Here is a 20,029-nt window from a genome sequence, read left to right on the forward strand (position 1 = left end):
TGTTTAATTGTGCTGCTGTCTTAATATGTGTATGTTTTATTTATGTTTTATTTATGGTTTTAATGTTTTAATTCATTGTTTATTGTACAGCACTTTGTTTCAGCGTCTGCTGTTTAAAGCGCTTTATAAATAAAGTTGAGTTGAGTAATTTTACTGATTGGAAAATAATGAAAAACTATTTTCAAGTCAGTTTTTTAATGGTTAACATGTAAATAATTTTTTTCTGTGTTTTTTTATTACATATTACCTATAAATTCAACAAAACAGGGAAAATCTGTAAAATAAGTTTAACCCTCCTGTTGTCCTGCGGGTCAAATTGACACGTTTTAAAGTTTGAAAATGTGGGAAAAAAAAACATTTTCTCAGTGAAACTTCTGATGTCCACATTTTCAACATTTTTGGGAAATCTTTGAACATTTTTTGGTGGGAAAAAAGAAATGTTGAACATGTTTCTTAAGAAGATTCACATAAAAATCAACCAAAATCCAGTGAAATTCACTGGATTTTGGTTGATTTTTATGTGAATGTTCTTAAAGAAAATATCAGAAGTTTTACTGATATTTATGGAATCACTTTAGATATTTTTAGGATTTTTTGGAAGATTTTTACTCATTTTTTGAAAATATTTACAAGAATTTTCTTGCCAAATTTGGAGGATTTTTTTAAATAAAACTTTTAAGGGAAACTTTTGAGGAATTATTGGAATTTTCTTCCTGAAGGTTTTGCAAATTTTCAGAAATTTGGGGAATTTTTTGGCTGGATTTTTGGATTTTTTTCAGACAAGGAAACAATATTTTTTTGTGCTCGTAAATGAAGACAACAGGAGGGTTAAACAGAGTTAGAGACTATAAAAAAAACAGAAAGAATCACCAGATTTTCTTCTTTCCTGCAGTCCTTGAACTACTCATCTGTTCTCTTTGATTCATTTTGAACCAAATCTGAGCTTAAAATCACAAAATTTCATCAAATCAAATCATTCTATGCGTTTCATTTAAAATCTGCCAAAAATAAATCATTTTCTCAAAAAAGATTCTGTAAAAAACTAAAACTTCTACATTCTTTGATAAACTGTGAAGCTTCTAATGACTCAGCTGTGATTAACGATCATGAGACAAAAATTAAAATGTTGTAAAATTTCTCTATTATGTGGAATCACCGTTTGTTTTTTAGTCTGTGGACATTTTGAAAAATGTGTTGATTTCAGCGTTTTTCAACATTTATACAATAAATAATGTGAGAAATTCAACTTTAGTTTTGAATTATTTCCATTTTCTATGAAGACATTTCGGAGTTTTCTCTCCTTCTTCATTCTGTTTCAGAGCTGCAGGACTTTAGAGAAAAATGAGCCACAGTGAGGAAAAATGAAATAAAAACGGCCATAAAGTGCTGCTTGTTGTTCAGACTGTTCATCTAATGAATTCTTTTGAAAACCGACCCTGGTGTTGTGAATCAGGTCAGACTGTTGTTGAGCTTCATGTTTAGAGGAGAACAGACCAGGATGTGGGTCAGATCCAGCTCAGGAATCTAAACTATTTAAGCAGCGAATGTGTGTGAAGGAGGAGCTGATAGATCCTCCTCAGAGGGATGACGTTAAACCAGGACAGTTACATTCATCCTAGTCCAGGTTCCACAGCCACCACCAGTAAAACCAGTAAAACCACAGCAGAGGAACCTAGAAATAACCACAACTCCTAATGGTTCCTTTGTTTTACTGCAGAAATGTTCACATTTCAGGAATTATCTTTTTACTAAACATCATGAACAACCTGAAATTTATGAAGAAAAATAAATTCAGCTTCACCAACATTCAGCCTCAGTTTATCATTTCCACATTACAACTTCCAGATCACAGAGTGTCGACAAAGTAACACAACATTTAGTCACCTGGAACTGAACCAGAGAGGATTTACTGGAGGATCACAACCACAACAGTCAGACAAAAAAGAAGAAAAACAATACAATATATTACAAAAATGAGACACAAAACGACAAAAAAATCAGACACACGACATGAAACAAAACAAAAAGGAGACAAAAAATTACACAAAAAAGGTACAAAGTGACACAAAATGGACAAACAACAAAAAAGCAAAATACAACATGACAAAAATAAGACAAGAAACACAAGCAAGACAAAAAGGAAACACAAAATGATAAAAACGAGAAACAAAAACAAAAGTCAGACAAAAAAGACAAAAAAAATCAATAAAAACAAGACAAAATATTACAAAAATGAGACAAACCACACAAAAGAAAACAAAAAGAGAAAAAATCTGACAAAAAGCTACACAGCGACAAAAATGAGAAACAAAACAACAAAAGTGAGAAACAAAATGACAAAAAGACAAACGACAAAACAAAACAAAAAAGAGACAAAAAATTAGACAAAGGTGAGGAACAAAACAACAAAAAAGCAGACAACACAAGCGAGACAAAAAATATAAAATAAAAACGAGACACAAAAACAACAAATAAAGCAAAACACAAAATGACAAAAATGAGAAACAAAACGACAAAAAAATTTGAAAAGTCAGACAAACAACGACAAAAAACAACAAAAACAAGACAAAATATTACAAAAATAAGACACAAAACGACAAAAGAACAACAAACAATCTAGTATTTTACTTCATGATCCAAACAACTTGTCATGGTCTAGAAATGATTTTAAATTTATAGTTTTACTAATTTACAATCTGCAGTTAATGTCTTCTCTGGAATTTTTACACTTTGAGGACCAGATTGGACCCTCTGGAGGACCGCTTTTGGCCCACGGGCCTCATGTTGGACAGGATAATATCTGTACTTTTAACACCGGCTGACCAGGAATTTACAGCATCTCACCCAAAACAAAGCAAACCTCCAGCTCTTTATCTTTTTATAGAAGAAGCGGAAACGCTGTCAGGAGGAACAGGAAACATTCCTGATTCAGAACGAGCTGCAGAGCTTCAGATTCCTTCACTGCTGGCTTCAAAACAACAACCGGCAGCAGAGATAAAGGTCAGCAAGTCCACAACAGGCCTCAATAAAACGAAATGATCAAATAAAATACTAAAAACACAGAAAATCTGGCAGGAAAACAGCAGAATACTGCCTCGTTAACAACATAAAAATGCTGCAACGACAAATCAATGAGTTATCAGATATTAAATTAACCAGCAATTATTTTAATAAATGATCCACTGGTTAAACTCCCTGAACCCTAAAACCAGCCAGACGATTAAAAATGTTTTCTTTAAAATAAAAATCAGTCAGAAACTTTAAAAACAGAAAGAATCATCAAACTTTCAACTTAACTTTCAAATAAATAAAATGTGTACAGCAGCAAGAAACTGTACTACTACTAACAATAATAATAATAATAATAATAATTATAATAATAATAATAATAATAATAATAATAATAATAATAATAATAATAATAATAATAATAATAATAAAAACACTAAATCTGGCAGCAGTTGCCAGAAAAAAAAACTTTTAAAAATAGTGGAATATTGTCTTGTTCGAAAACTGTAAAACCTGGAAAATATCAACAGAAATCCGTATAATATTCATATTTTCTAGCTGATTTCACAGTTTACCAGAAAATTTCTGTAATGTAACAAAACAGAAAAATCTGCAAAAATAACTTTTCAAATTATTTCTTAAAATTACTGTTTGAAAAACAGAAAACATCTGGTCAAAAACTGTAAAAATTGTGACCACTTAAACAGTTTAGAACCAGTTAAAACCAGTTGTTTAGAACTGGTTAAAACCAACTTAGAACCAGTTAAAACAGTTTAGAACCAGTTAAAACCAGCTTAGAACTGCTTAATACCAACTTAAAACCAGTTAAAAACAGTTTAGCACCAGTTAAAACCAGTTGTTTAGAACTGGTTAAAACCAACTTAGAACCAGTTAAAACCAGTTTAGAACCGGTTAAAACCAGTTAAAACCAGTTTAGAACCAGTTAAAAACAGTTGTTTAGAACTGGTTAAAACCAACTTAGAACCAGTTAAAAACAGTTAGAAATAGTTGAAAACAGAAAAAAAGTCTGAACTGGTTTGAACTGGTTTGAACTGTTCAAACAAACAGTTAAATCGAGCAAATTATTTATTTTTGGCTCATCTTTAAATGAGACGTTTAGAATAAAATATCATGATTAAATAATCACAGAAATTCAACTTTTGCTGTTTTTTAATCTGATGTCCTTCATTCTAACGGAGTCATTCTGAGTTTTCTGTCCTCCTTGGTGTTGTTTAGAGCTGCAGGACTTCAGATTTTAATGAAAAATGAGGAAACGCAGTAAAAACCTCCAGAATCTGCAGCTCAGAGAGTTAAACTGGAAACCTGCAGCTGTTTGTGTCTGAAGGAGGTTTTCCTTCAGAGATGACATAAAACAGATGATAAAAGCCTGAACTTGGATGTTTCAGCTGACAGAAGAGGATGTTTTCATCCAGCAGAAGTAGGTTACCGAGTCACAGCGAGTCACAGCGAGTCACAGCGAGTCACAGCGACTCACAGCGAGTCACAGCGACTCAGCGCTCCGCATTAATCAAACATGACTCATCAATTATTGCTCAGTCGCTGCTTCTCGTCTCTAAAGCAGGTCAGAGGTTAGAGAGGAAACAGACGAGGATCTCATTCAGAGCTTTTCTTAGACCACATGTGAAGCTGTTTCACTTCCTCCTCAGTGACCTCATCCTTACATCACCTCCTCGCCATGGCAACGGCTGCAGTGATGTAAATAAAGACGGTTTCTGTTCAGAGAATGAAGCCGTAAAATAAAACCAGATGTCCACAAATAGAATCTACAGGGAGGGAACCGTTCAGGAGCCTTTAATCAGAGCAGGCAGAACGGAAGCTTTAAGAGACTAGAAATACAAGAAATAAACTCTGTAAATACTATAAATAAACTCTGTAAAATACTATAAATAAACTGTAAAATACTATAAATAAACTCTGTAAAATACTACAAATAAACTCTGTGAAATACTATAAATACACTCTGTAAAATACTATAAATATACTCTGTAAAATACTACAAATAAACTCTGCAAAATACTATAAATACACTATTATATTTTATTATTTTTGAACAATTTACATTTTACTGATTTTTCTCGGTTCTTTTTTGTTTTATTTTTTGAAATACAGAAAAGTAAAAAACAAGTTTTAATTAATTTACATGTTATCTGTCAAAATAAAAAAATTAAAAGGCCAAAAACTGTAAATAAAATCCACATCAAAAACCTGTATTTTTGTAAATGCTCATTTGTTCTTGTACAACATTTGATCATAAATATGATTTTTCACTGGATTTAAGTCTCGATTTCACAGATTTAATGAAATTAAAGCTAATTAATGGAAACAATCAGTCACTTAAAACAGAAATAAAGCAGCTGATCTTTGTTTGTTTCTGTTTATTTCCATCTATTTCTGTTTATTTCTCTGAAAACATCATCAGACACTGAATAAAACATAAAACCTTTCTACAGCAGCTGCGTTACTAAAATCATCCGTTCTGTAGATCTACTTCCAGCTCCGCACTGAATCATTGAATCATTGAGTCCATGAATCATTGAATCATTGAATCACTGAATTACTGAATGATTGAATCAGTGAATCACTGAATGATTGAATGATTGAATCACTGAATCGGTGAATCAGTGAATCATTGAATCACTGAATCACTGAGGGTTTTTTTGTTTTTTCCTGGTGTTTTTCGTGAACACTAACAGCTCTGGTTGTTTCTGTGGTGGAACCTTGTTCTGTCTGGACAGTATTTAGACCACAGCTGCTGCTCTGGACCCTAAAGTAGGACATAACTCCGTCTGGCAGCTCGTCCAGCAGGGAGACGGCTTTAATATCAGCTGCTGCAGGTCGACAGGTTTTATTTGTCAACCGTCTCTGGTTCAGACTAGAGCTGGATTTACTGAACCAGCAGCAGTTTTAGGACAAGTTTAGTAGCAAAAATCACACGTTTCAGAGCCTGAAATGTGAATATTTGCCAGAGTTTTTAATAATCTATGATAATAAACTGAATAAATTTAGAATTTTGAGCCTCTGCTTGGTCAAACCGGCACCTCGAGGTCTAATAAATGTTGTTTTTACTGTTTTCTGCTGCTCTAGTTCTAATATTGAGCTGCTGCCACAGAAAAATGGTAAAAAACCGAAGCATTATCTTAAAGTTAAAAGACTAAAAATGTCGACATTCATTCACAAATGATGAAAATGTGGCTGTAGGTGTATTTAAATGTACCTGTGTATTATAATCATTTGCTAATCTTCCTGTTTTGAGGTACTATTTTTAATTTTAATGCACTTTTTGCATCATGAATCGAGAGTTTTACTCTCAGATGTAAGAGTCCAGTTTCTAGCGCTGATAAATGATGATTTTTTTGCATCATTTTCTGATTTAAATCAGTATTTTGCCCATTTTCCCCTTCATTTATCCAAACAAAATACATTATTATTGTTTTCAGATGACATTTAATCTCAGTAATGTTGTTTTAATTTAATAAAAAAGTCATAACAATCTAAATAAAGGTATAAAATATAACAGTAATGTTGTGATATCGGTGTCTAAACACAGATTTCATAAATAATCAAAATTATTTCACTATTACTGCCATTTATGAAGAAAAATTACAAACATCTGATATTTCACAGCTTCTCAAATATGACAATGTTCATATCCCTGAACAGTAAAACTTTTCATTGTGGCCATTTTTACTCCTTTATAATAAAAAGTAGACAAAGATTGATTTAGAATTTGTCAAAATCTTTCTAAAATTACTGAAAATTAACAAAAAAAATGTCAAACTGACACAGAATTAATTGAAAATGACTCAGATTTCTCCAGAATTACTAAAAATTTGTCCAAAATTACTGCAAAAAATCACATAAATCATTAAAGAAAGAGAAATATTTTTTTCCATTGCTTATTTGTCTTAAAAATGTTATCTAAAAGGCTTAGAATCAACATGTGTAATATATTTAAGCGCCTACAGATGTCATCAACCCTGGAAAAAGAACCGGTTCCTCCTCAGACTACAGATATTTTAATATTTACAGTTTTAATTCCTCTGCTCTGTGGAAACACTTCCTGCAGTTCAGCCCAAAACTCCCAGATTTTTAGTAAAATGACTTTTGGTTCCAGCTGAGTCCCTGATATCTGAACGGTTTCACAGAAAAACACAGAATTTTTAGTATTTTACAGAATCTGGTTTGAACAAACAGTTTATTTTTGGTACATTTGAACACAGCCTGAAGTTCAGCCAAAAATCACGGAATTTTCAGAAATGAAAGTCAAACATGATTATTTCAAGGACCATCGGAAATCTGAAACTTTTTTTGTTTTTGTTTGTTATGGGTTTTTTTTTGCAGAATCTGATGCAAACACTTGATGTTAAATAAAACATGTAGAATAAAGTGATTTTGATGAAATATCAGGATTTTAAACTCAGATTTGGTTCATTTTCCTGAACTGGAAGTGGAGCATGATTAGTTCAGGTTCACAGGAAAGTTGAAAATCCAACAAGTGTTAATATTTTACAGTTTCGAGCTCTGATAAATGGGTATTTCTTTAAAGGCAACATGTCTTCTAAACCCAGCAGCAGGTTTATGGTTCATTAAAGTGACCATAGAGGGATGTTTGATGTTGAATTTCCCTTCAGGGATTAACAAAGTTATTGTATTGTTTGTTGTTTTTCTGGATTAAACTCCAGCTAGAAACGGTTTTCCTGTAAATGTTTGTCTGAATCAGAACACATGACATCGTGTTTCTGCTTCCTGATCATCAGATCTTTAATCATTTCGGAGAAAAACCTGCCAGAGGACAAAGAAAGATCATGAAGCCTCAACGTGATTCCTGCAGCAGCGAATCCCAAGAAAACAGACGAGACAAAAAAGAAGAAGAAGGTGAAGAAGAAGAAGAAGAAGAAGAAGAAGAAGAAGCTGTGAAAGTTTCTCTGCAGGTTTCTACATTTAAAGGACATTTTCAGGACAAGCTGGACAACGTTCTTTACTTTCGGAGGCTTCAGATCAACGGCTTTAACAGAAAAACTGCAGCTCAGAAAAACACGAGAAGAAAAACAGACGAGCAGAAAAACATCTGATGAAGCACATGATGGAGGCTCGTTACACAACAACAGACAACAAACAATACAAACTGGGAAAAAATATGGAAATAAACTGAAGATCTGGCAGCAAGACTGACAGAAAACATAAAATAAAACAGAAGAATACAAAATGTACAGAGAAAATAACAGCAGATATATGTAAAATAATGATTTAAATTCAAATTGTGTCATTTTAAGAATAAAAACTGTTAAAGAATTAAATAGTATCTGTAAAAATCTTAGTTTTTTGTTGTTTTACAGTAAACATGTGAATTTATATTTTTCTGTCATTTTAATAAATATCATCTGTAATTTAACAAAATGAGTAAAATCTGTAAAATTAAAGTTTTTGTTATTATTCAACCCTTAATATTCACACATTTTATTTTAAATAATTATTTGTAAAATAATCAGATTTCATGCAGTAAAGGTCGTGCATTTTTTTTTCAAATGTTATAAAAACAAACTAATAAATAATATATATAAGATTTACAGTTTTGGTGGCTTGTTTTCTTTCTTCTTCTGTTTATTTTATTGCTAACAAACAATTTAATCGTCATTTCTGTGATTTCACTTGATATTTACACAAAACAATAACCTGTAAATATTATTCACTTTTTTAAAACAATCCTCAATAAATAATGCTTCTTTCAAACAAATTTGCTGATTTAAAAACTGTAAAAAATGGTAATTTAATGGTCACACACTGTAAAATAGTTATTATTAAAAATAAAATAAATAAAAACACAGATTTTTAATGTGGACGTTAGGTAGTGTTTTGACCTGTTTGTTTTTTCCTGCTAACTAGTAAATTAGTAGATTTTTTTCTGTGGTTTTAAAAGTTATCAGTAATTTATAATTTATCAAAAAAGGAAAACTGCAAAATAAAATAAAAATGTTAAAAAATGCAGTTAAAACTAGTTCACAAAAACTTTCATTTTTTACAGTGAAGATTTTTTTCTGAAGCAGATTTGTGTTCAGATGAAGAAACGACACGAAACTTCAAATCATCTGATTCTAGTGTGTGTGTGTGTGTGTGTGTGTGTGTGTGTGTGTGTGTGTGTGTGTGTGTGTGTGTGTGTGTGTGTGTGTGTGTGTGTGTGTGTGTGTGTGTGTGTGTCTGTTATGAACACACACTCCAAAGCATCACATCTGTTCCTGATTCCTTCGAGGTTCAAGTTTCACGTAAAAACATTCAGACGTGCAGCAAAGCATTCTGGGTAACGGAGGAGCAGAGCGACTCGATCTGATGTTTCTGTTCATCAGTCCCTTCTAAACCAGAGGTGTCCAACATGAGGCCCGTGGGCCAAAAACGGTCCTCCAGAGGGTCCAATCTGGTCCTCAAAGTGTAAAAATTCCAGAGAAGACATTAACTGCAAATTGTAAATTAGTAAAACTATAAATTTAAAATCATTTCTACACCATGACAAGTTGTTTGGATCAGAAAGTAAAATACTAGATTGTTCATTGTTCTTTTGTCATTTTGTGTCTCATTTTTGTAATATTTTGTCTGTTTCTGTTGATTTTGGTCTTTTTTTTTGTCTGACTTTTGTTGTTTGTCTCATGTTTTTGTTGTTCCGTTTCTCGCTTTTGTCATTTTGTGTTTTTTGTCTTATTTTTGTCATTTTGTCTTTAACTTTATTCATTGTTTTGTGTAACATTTTTGTCGTTTTGTGTCTTTTTTGTTTCATTTTTGTCTCATTTTTGTCGTTTGTCCATTTTTTTGTGGCTTTGTAATTTTTTTGTCTCATTTTTTTGTCTCATTTTTGCAATATTTTGTTTTGTTTTTGTTGTTTTTTGTCTTTTTTGTCTGACTTTTGTCATTTGTCTCATTTTTGTTGTTTTGTGCTTCCATTGTGTCTCGCTTGTATTTTTTGTCTTATTTTTGTCATTTTGTGTCTTCCTCGCTTTGTGTATCGCTTTTGTCGTTTTGTTCCTTTTTTGTATTTTTTTGGCTCATTTGTGTCCATTTTTTTTCACTTTGCAACATTTTTGTCAAATTTTTTCTTTTTTTGTTTTGTTTTGCATCGTTTGTCTCATTTTTGTCATTTTGCTTCTCATTTTTGTAATATTTTGTTTTGTTTTTGTATTTTTTGTCTGACATTTGTCGCTTGTCTCACGTTTTTGTGGTTTTGTGTTTTCTTTTTGTCTCACTTGTTTTTTTGTGTATTTTTTGTCATTTTGTGCTTTTTGTAATTTTTTTGTCTCGTTTGTGTCTACTTATTTTGTTTTGTTTCATGTCGTTTTACTCATTTTGTGTCTCACTTTTGTCATTTAGTGTCTTGTTTGTAATATTTTGTCATTTTTGTCGGGGGTTTTTTGTCTTTTTTTGGTCTTTTTTTGTGGTTCTGATCCTCCAGTAAATCCTCTCTGGTTCAGTTCCAGATGACTAAATGTTGTGTTTCTTTGTAGACACTCTGTGATCTGGAAGTTGTAATGTGGAAATGATAAACTGAGGCTGAATGTTGATGAAACTGAATTTATTTTTCTTCATAAATTTCAGGTTGTTCATGATGTTTAGTAAAAAGATAATTCCTGAAACGTGAACATTTCTGCAGTAAAACAAAGGAACCATTAGGAGTTGTGGTTATTTCTAGGTTATTCTGCTGTGATTTTACTGGTCCTGGATGTGGAACCTGGACTAGAACCAGCTTGACTCTCCTGGTTTAGGAGGTTCTGAGTTTCCTCTGCAGTAAAACTAGTTTCCGTTAGAGGAGAACTGCGTTAATATTGATGAATTGAACTGAGGAGGTTTAAAATCTGCTTCGGCTGCAGAATAAAGAACAGAAAAACCCCCGAGGATAAAATCAATACTGATGATCAAAGAGTCTCTGAGCGGCGTTCAAGAGAAGCGCTGAAACTCTGAGGATAAATCCATGTCGCCAATGTCAAACCTCAGAACTGCTTTTAGTGTTTTACTCTGAAAACTGCTCAGATTTATGATATTTACTGTTTTCTGATCCATCATTTAGGGTTTAAATCAACATTTTGTCCGTTTCTCCCTTCATTTATAAAGTTCATTTTTATTGTTTTCAAACGACATTTAACCTCAGTAAAGTCGTTTTAATTCAATAAAAAAAGTCACAACAATCTAAATAAAGGTATAAAATAAAACAGTAATGTTGTGAAATTGGTAATAAATAAATAAATAAAATTATTTTACTATTGCTGCCATTTATAAAGAAACATGACAAATATTTGATATTTCACAGCTTCTCATATACAATAATTTTTATGTTCCTGTACAGTAAAACTTTTCATTTTGGCAATTTTTACTCCTTTCTGACAAAAAGTAGACAAAATGACAAAAGATATCTTTCTAAAAATTACTGATAATGAACAATAAAAATGCCAAACTGACTCAGAATTAATCAAATCCATTAATCTGTCCGGAATTACTAAAAATTCATCCAAAATTACTGTAAAAATCCCATAAATCATAAAAGAAAATGACTGTTGGTTCCAGCTGAGTCACTGATAGCTTCAATGTTTCACAGAAAAACACAGAATTTTTAGTTTTTCACAGAATCTGGTTTGAACAAACGGTTTATTTTTGGCTTTTTTTTTTTTTTTTTTTACACAGCCTGAAGTTCAGCCAAAAAATCACTACATTTTCAGAAATGAAGTCAAACATGATTAGTTCAAGGACCATTGGAAATCTGAAACTTTTTTGTTAGTTTTTTTTACAGAATCTGATGCAAACATGTTTTGTTAAATAAAATATGTAGAATAACGTGATTTTGATGAAATATCAGGATTTAAGCTCAGATTTGGTTAATTTTTCTGAACTGTAAGTGGAGCATGATGAGTTCAGGCTCACAGGAAAGTTGAAAATCCAACAATTCTTAATATTTTACAGTTTCTAGCTCTAACAAATGGTGTAATTTCTAAAGGACAGCATGTGTTTTCCACCCAGCAGCAGGTTCTGGGGACCATTAGGGATGATTTTGTGGTTTTCTATCAGTTCTTGTTTATCTAAAATGAAGACGTGTTTCCTCTTCCTTATCCTCCACAATAAAAGCATCTGGAGGTGTTTCTACCTTTAAAGCTTCGTCTACTGAACATGACAGCAGCTTGAGGGGAACCTCTGAGGGATTAAACAAACAGGATTATCTACTGGAGACCATCTTCTCCTGGATTCGGAGGAGAAAAAGGAAACGAGACGAATGCAGCAGCTTCCTGGTTTTCCTCAAGATTTATTCCGTCTGGTCAGCAGGACCCCGACAGGAAACAAAACCTCAGACTGATCCTCAGAGTCAGACAATAGACCTCCAGTAATACCAGTAACACCAGTAATAGCACCATTAATAACACCAGTAACACCAGTAACACCAGTAATAAAACCAGTAAAACTAGTAACACCAGTAATAACACCACTAACATCAGTAATAACACCAGTAAGACCAGTAACACCAGTAATAGCACCACTAATAACACCAGTAACACCAGTAATAACACCAGTAATAACACCATTAACACCAGTAATAAAACCAGTAAAACTAGTAACACCAGTAATAACACCACTAACATCAGTAATAACACCAGTAACACCAGTAACAGCACCACTAATAACACCAGTAACACCAGTAAAACTAGTAACACCAGTAATAACACCAGTAATGACACCAGTAACACCATTAACACTAGTAATAAAACCAGTAAAACTAGTAACACCACTAACATCAGTAATAACACCAGTAACACCAGTAACACCAGTAATAACACCAGTAACACCAGTAACAACATCCGTAATAACACCATTAACACCAGTAACACCTGTAATAATACCAGTAACACCAGTAACACCAGTAATAACACCAGTAGCACCAGTAATAACACCAGTAATAACACCATTAACACCATCAACACCAGTAACACCAGTAACACCAGTAACACCAGTAACCCTCCCATAAAGCTTTGACTGGTGAAGAACAGACACCAGTTGTTGGATGAACAGTTTCTAACATCTCAGCTGCTGGAGGTTAGAATATTATGACTATGACTCCTAGTTCCTAGAGAGGGAGGCCACCAAGACTCCTATGACTCCTCTGAAGGAGTTCCTAGAGACTAGAGGGAGGCCACCAAGACTCCTATGACTCCTCTGAAGGAGTTCCTAAAGACTAGAGGGAGGCCACCAAGACTCCTATGACTCCTCTGAAGGAGTTCCTAGAGACTAGAGGGAGGCCACCAAGACTCCTATGACTCCGCTGAAGGAGTTCCTAGAGACTAGAGGGAGGCCACCAAGACTCCTATGACTCCTCTGAAGGAGTTCCTAGAGACAAGAGGGAGGCCACCAAGACTCCTATGACTCCTCTGAAGGAGTTCCTAGAGACTAGAGGGAGGCCACCAAGACTCCTATGACTCCGCTGAAGGAGTTCCTAGAGACTAGAGGGAGGCCACCAAGACTCCTATGACTCCTCTGAAGGAGTTCCTAGAGACTAGAGGGAGGCCACCAAGACTCCTATGACTCCTCTGAAGGAGTTCCTAGAGACTAGAGGGAGGCCACCAAGACTCCTATGACTCCTCTGAAGGAGTTCCTAGAGACTAGAGGGAGGCCACCAAGACTCCTATGACTCCGCTGAAGGAGTTCCTAGAGACAAGAGGGAGGCCACCAAGACTCCTATGACTCCGCTGAAGGAGTTCCTAGAGACAAGAGGGAGGCCACCAAGACTCCTATGACTCCGTTGAAGGAGTTCCTAGAGACTAGAGGGAGGCCACCAAGACTCCTATGATTCCTCTGAAGGAGTTCCTAGAGACTAGAGGGAGGCCACCAAGACTCCTATGACTCCGCTGAAGGAGTTCCTAGAGACTAGAGGGAGGCCACCAAGACTGCTATGACTCCTCTGAAGGAGTTCCTAGAGACTAGAGGGAGGCCACCAAGAGTGCTATGACTCCTCTGAAGGAGTTCCAAACTTTATATAGTCTCCTGGAATGGATCCACTTCACAGGTGTTCCTTGTCAAGGTTCAGTAGTGGAATTTCTTCCTTCTTAATGGGGTTGGGACCATCAGAACCATCTAGGATCTACCCAGGAACCCAGGAGGAACCATCTAGGAACTACCTAGGAACCTACTAAAATCCATCTAGGAACTACCCATGAATCTACCAGGAACCATCTAGGAGCTACCCAGGAACCTACCAGGACTTTGAATGTATCTCCAAATGCTGTCTCTGAGACCATCCAGCGCTACGACCAAACGAGTCCAGATGTTTGGGATGAGATGGACCTCAGAGTGAAGGCAGAAGGACCAACAAGTGCTCAGCATCTCTGGAACTCCTTCAAGACTGTTGGAGAACCATTTCAGGTTCTACCTCATGAAGCTCATCCAGAGAATAACAAGAGGGTTCAAAGCAGGAATCAAAGCATCTAGAACACAAAACATGTTCTGACTTATTTCAGACGTTTTTGTTTCCTCCATAATTCCAGATGTGTTCATTCATAGTTTGATGCCTTCAGAGAGAATCTACGATGGAAATATTCATGAAGATGAAGATTAATGAGAAGAAGATAAGATAAGATAAGATAAAGAAGGTGGATCCAGACTACAGAACAGTGATGTAGATGTTAACTGTAAAAAATCAGGACAAACCTGAGTAACGTCCACATCAAGAATGTTTCTGAACCATGAATTAGAGTTCGACTGATACGGATTTTTCAGAAATATATTGATTATTATTAGTAATCAATGAGGTCAATAACTGATATTTGGACTCTTTATATATTTACAGTAAAAACAAACAAAAAAATGACGTCAAAATGTAAACAAACATGAACACAAAAAAGCTAAAAAATCTGTTTATACATTAGACAATAAAATTACACTATTATTACTCTATTTAAATGAGAAAAAACAAAATTATTTTATAGATATTTTGTGTTATTTTAAATAAAAATTTTGTATATTAAAGATTGAAAAGTGCTTTTAAAAAATAATAGTTATTTTCCAGATTTTCTCTGAGATAATATGCAGTAAAACCACAGAAAAATATTAATTTACATGTTAACTGTGAAAAAACTGTGATTAAAACAAAAAATGAAGTCAAAATGTGGACAAACATGAACTCCAACACAAAAATACTAAAAAGTCTGAATTTATTTATGATTTAAATTTGTTTAATTAAAAGAACTTTATTAAATATTTATCTCTGAGTGCGGATTGGCTGTTCCTTGTGATGGTTAACCAATCAGACATGAGCAGGAAGTAGCTCCAGACTAGAGAAATGCATCAGAGTATTTTAAAATCTATTGATTCTATAGAATATCTGGATCATTGATTATCAGTTCCAATAATCGATCAGTTCGTCTGATCAGTAAACAGCTGCTTTAATGGAGCCTCAGGATAAAAACGGAGCTGAAATGAGGCCAAACGGAGGCGTTTAAATGAAAATAACTGCAGATATTTAACTCTATCTCCAGCCTGGAGCCAGACGGATCCAGGTTCTGGATTCACAGAAGAACCGACGTCTGAGTGGAGCTGGAAGTTCTCCAGGAAACTAAAAAGATCCACGTCTGGGATTCACCCCACAGACGGAAACCATGGTCAGAATAAATCCCACAAAGTGCTGATTGTCTGGAGAACAGAGCAGCTCAGAACGTTCTGGTTCCACTCCAGAAACTCAGAAAAACAAGCTCAGTTTCCTCTGAGGACTTTAATGGTTGAAATCATGTTTATTTGTAGGTTTTAACTGTAATTCACTGATGAATGAATTCACCTTTGGTTCTGTTAAATTTCTGAAAATGTCAATAAAATCACAGAAATAAATCTGAATTTACATGTCAAAACAAATAAACAACTGTGAATTATTTCCACATCAACAATCTGGATTTATACAACAAAGAAGAAACTAATTAGAAATAAAATGGCGTAAAGTCAGAGAAAAAAAACTACTGATTCGCATGTTGATGTAAAAAGGAAACTTTTAATTTGCTGCACGTCTAAAATCAGTATTTTTAAGGATTTATTGTTTTTATAAAGTGAAGCTGCTTTACTGGATTTAAATCTGCTAAAAATAGTATTTTGGGGGGGTTTGTTTATTTTTTTTGATATTTGAAAGAAAATTTCATATTTTTTATTTCAAGGACTGAAAAATATTAAGCATTTTTCACTGTTATAGATTTTTCCCATTTAAAATATTTAATATAACTATTTAAATCACCAAAAAAGTATTAATTTACAACATATTTGAAATTCCAGATCTTTTTATTTCCTGGAGTCTAACCTGAGTTCCTCTGATGAAGCTGATCTCAGGTCAGATTCAGACGTTTTCCTCCTTGTCTGATCTGAGAGCAGCAGCAACAACGTGGACTTTATCTGAGGCTTTTTTCCGTCTGGAAAACGTCACGTTGGAACCAGAACATAAAGAAATCTGATCCAGGAGCAGTGTTAGTTTAACGTTCAGATGGTAAATCTGATCCTGGAGCAGCGTTAGTTTAATGTTCAGACGGTAAATCTGATCCAGGAGCAGCGTTAGTTTAACGTTCAGATAATAAATCTGATCCTGGAGCAGCGTTAGTTTAATGTTCAGATAATAAATCTGATCCTGGAGCAGCGTTAGTTTAATGTTCAGATGGTAAATCTGATCCAGGAGCAGCGTTAGTCTGATGTTTAGAAGGTAAATCTGATCCAGGAGCAGTGTTAGTTTAACGTTCAGATGGTAAATCTGATCCTGGAGCAGCGTTAGTTTAACGTTCAGATGGTAAATCTGATCCTGGAGCAGCGTTAGTCTGATGTTTAGAAGGTAAATCTGATCCAGGAGCAGCGTTAGTTTAACGTTCAGATGGTAAATCTGATCCTGGAGCAGCGTTAGTTTAATGTTCAGATAATAAATCTGATCCTGGAGCAGCGTTAGTTTAATGTTCAGATAATAAATCTGATCCAGGAGCAGCGTTAGTCTGATGTTTCGTTAGTTTAACATTCAGATGGTAAATCTGATCCTAGACCAGCCTCCGTCTGCAGTTCCGACGCCCACAGATGCAGCAGAGAAGCTGCAGAGGAGGAAGCAGAAAGTGACCTCCAGAACGCTGAAGGAGGACGATGGACGGAAGCGAGACGAGTTTAGAGATGAAACAGCAGCCGAGGGACGATCTGCTGCTGGTTTAAACCAAATACTGAAAAATAGCGACGAAAAACCGACGTTTATAGTCGACAGAAGATCCAGAAATCAGAGCTGGAAACGTTCACAGAGCGACAGAGAGCAAATATTAATGTGAATTTCATTTAATTTAGAGGCTGCTGGGAGGAAATTAGCAAATTAAACCAATAAAAATGTGTTTCCACTTCTCTAATTTCAAGGTTTTGTTGAACAAATCCGGTAATATTTGGATTTTGGATCAATAAAACGCAGTTTAAATCAATCAGATGTCAACTATTACAGGAATTTGCTGATATTTTGCACAAAAATTTTAGTCATTTTTAAAGATGAAAAATATCTGATTTTAGCTTCTTGAATGTTTTTTCCTCCTTTATGACACTAAACTGATTATTTAGATTAAAATATTTTGTTTTTTTGGGTTGATCTGGATTTTTTTTGAATATTAATGTGAATTAAATTAAATTTAGAGGCTGCTGGGAGGTAATTAGCAAATGAAAACAGTAAAACTAAACACATAAAGATCTCATTTTAAGGTTTTGTTGATCAATAAATCACAGCTTAAATCAATCTGATGTCAACTATTTTGCTCATAAATTCATCAATTTTAGTCATTTTTAAAGATAAATAACCCCAAATTCTCTGATTGCAGCTCCTTGAATGTCAATTAAATCTTAAAAAACGTATTTATTGTGCACTAATTAATTACTTAACAAGGATTTTGATGAATCTGAGTGATTTTTAAAGATGAAAAAGGTCAAATTTATCTGATTTTAGCTTCTTGAATGTTTGTTTTTCCTCCTTTGTGACACTAAACTGAATATTTTTGGATGTTTCAGGTGATTTTTTTTGGGTTTATCTGCATTTTTTGGGAGAAAATTCATAAAATGCAGCTTAAATCAATCAGATGTCGACCATTACATGAATTTGCGGTTAATTTGCTTTTAAATTCATCAATTTTAGTCAATTTTAAAGATAAATAAAAACATAAATGACAAAGGTCAGATTTATCTGATTGCAGCTTTTTGACGATAAACAGATTTTTTATTTATTTATTTTTTTTGGACATTTCAGGTGATTTTCTCGGGCTGATTTGGATTTTTTCATTTGATTAATGTAGAAAATAATCAATAACAGTGATGAGAATCGTAATAAATCTCCAGAAAGCTGCAGGTTTTCTGGTTTTTACATGAATTTGCAGCTGTTTTGTTCATAAATTAATAAATTTGAGTCATTTTTAAGATGAAAAAGGTCAAATTTATCTGATTGCAGCTTTTTTTCCTCTTTTATGATGATAAACAGAATTTTTTTGGACATTTCAGGTGATTTTCTCGGGTTTATCTGCATTTTTAACTTGATTTATGTAGAAAATAACTAATAACAGTGATGAGAATCGTAATAAATCTCCAGAAAGCTGCAGGTTTCCTGGATTTTTTCTCCAGTTGATCAGACTTCATTTGATCACCTGCAGATTCTGATTTACTGTTCGACCTGATTTATGGGTTCCACAGAACAGAACCAGACCTAGAACCAGACCTAGAACCAGAACCAGAACCAGACCTAGAACCAGAACCAGACCCAGACCTAGAACCAGACCCAGAACCAGACTCAGAACCAGACCCAGACCCAGAACCAGACCCAGACCCAGACCCAGAACCAGAACCAGACCCAGACCCAGACCCAGACCCAGATGCTGTTTTGGACTCACTCTGGTCTGAGATCTTCAGCTTCTGCTCCAGATGTTGCTCCAGTTTCTCCTCCAGATGTTGCTCCAGCTCCTTATAATCCATCGTTTCCATTCAGGCGGATCCGGTTCCAGCTGCTGTCATTCCTCAGAGTCCCGGTTCAGGAACGCCCTACGGTAAATCCAACCGGAGACCAGAAGCCCCGAAAATAAAAATTAAAAAATAAAGTGGATAAAAACCAAAGTGGCTCCGTTTTCAACCAGCGGCGGGTAAAAAACCGAGTAGAACCGAGTAGAACCGAGTAGAACCGAGTAGAACCGGGAACAAACCGAGCAGAGAGTTTGATAAAACCACAGAAAGGATCCGACGCAGCAGATCTGTACGTCTTCACCGGAAAACCGACGGACGGGAATGAAAAGCAGGAGCAGAGTTAAGCTGGAAACACGGAGGAGGCACTTCCGGAAACACGTTTCAAAGTAAAACCGATTCATGCTGCATATAAACGTTTACTGAGGGGGAAATAATCAGCCTTTAAACACAAAAAATCAACAAAAATGAATCAATATAACTGAAACCATGAATCGATTAGATGTCAAGTATCTGCAAATATTTTGATTATAGATCAATTGATTGAGGAATTTTTTAAGATTAAAAAAGTCAATTGTCTTATTGCAGCTTCCTTAAATGTAAATTTAAACAGTAAACTGAATAGTTTTATACATTTGAGGAAGTTTTCTTGGGTTAATCTGCAATTTTAACTTAATCATTCAATTTACTATAATTATTATTATTATTATTATTATTATTATTATTATTATTATTATTATTATTATTATTATTATTATTATCATCATCATCATCATCATCATCATCATCATCATCATCATCATCATCATCATCATCATTATATCTTTATTGCTTAGCCTTGTTGTGCGTTCTCTAATTTTTGTGTTTCTTTCTGTCTGTTCTGTATCCAGCTGCTGTAATCTGTGAAGTTCCCCCATGAGGGATCAATAAAGTTTATCTTATTTTATCTAAAATGATCGAGATTTTAAAAAGTCCTATTTTTTTTTGTTGCAGCTTCTTTAAATTTGAATATTCTGTTTTAATTTCTTCCTCTGTGACACTAAACTGAATATTTTAGACATTT

General features: G+C 34.2%; 1 protein-coding gene across 6 annotated transcripts in view; it reads right to left on the reverse strand.

Moving 5' to 3' along the window:
* The window catches only part of map7d1b (MAP7 domain containing 1b), a 72,898-nt gene extending 53,618 nt beyond the window's left edge, over positions 1-19,280 (reverse strand). For all 6 annotated transcript variants that reach the window (XM_023264058.3, XM_023264054.3, XM_023264059.3 and 3 more), the window contains exon 1: positions 18,903-19,280. In XM_023264058.3, coding sequence (XP_023119826.2) covers positions 18,903-18,993 — 91 coding nt within the window. In that variant the 5' untranslated portion in view covers positions 18,994-19,280. The remainder of the gene's footprint in view (positions 1-18,902) is intronic.
* Positions 19,281-20,029: the final 749 nt, after the last annotated feature.

Source organism: Amphiprion ocellaris, chromosome 15 (genome assembly GCF_022539595.1).
Source record: "Amphiprion ocellaris isolate individual 3 ecotype Okinawa chromosome 15, ASM2253959v1, whole genome shotgun sequence".
Lineage (NCBI taxonomy): Eukaryota > Metazoa > Chordata > Actinopteri > Pomacentridae > Amphiprion > Amphiprion ocellaris.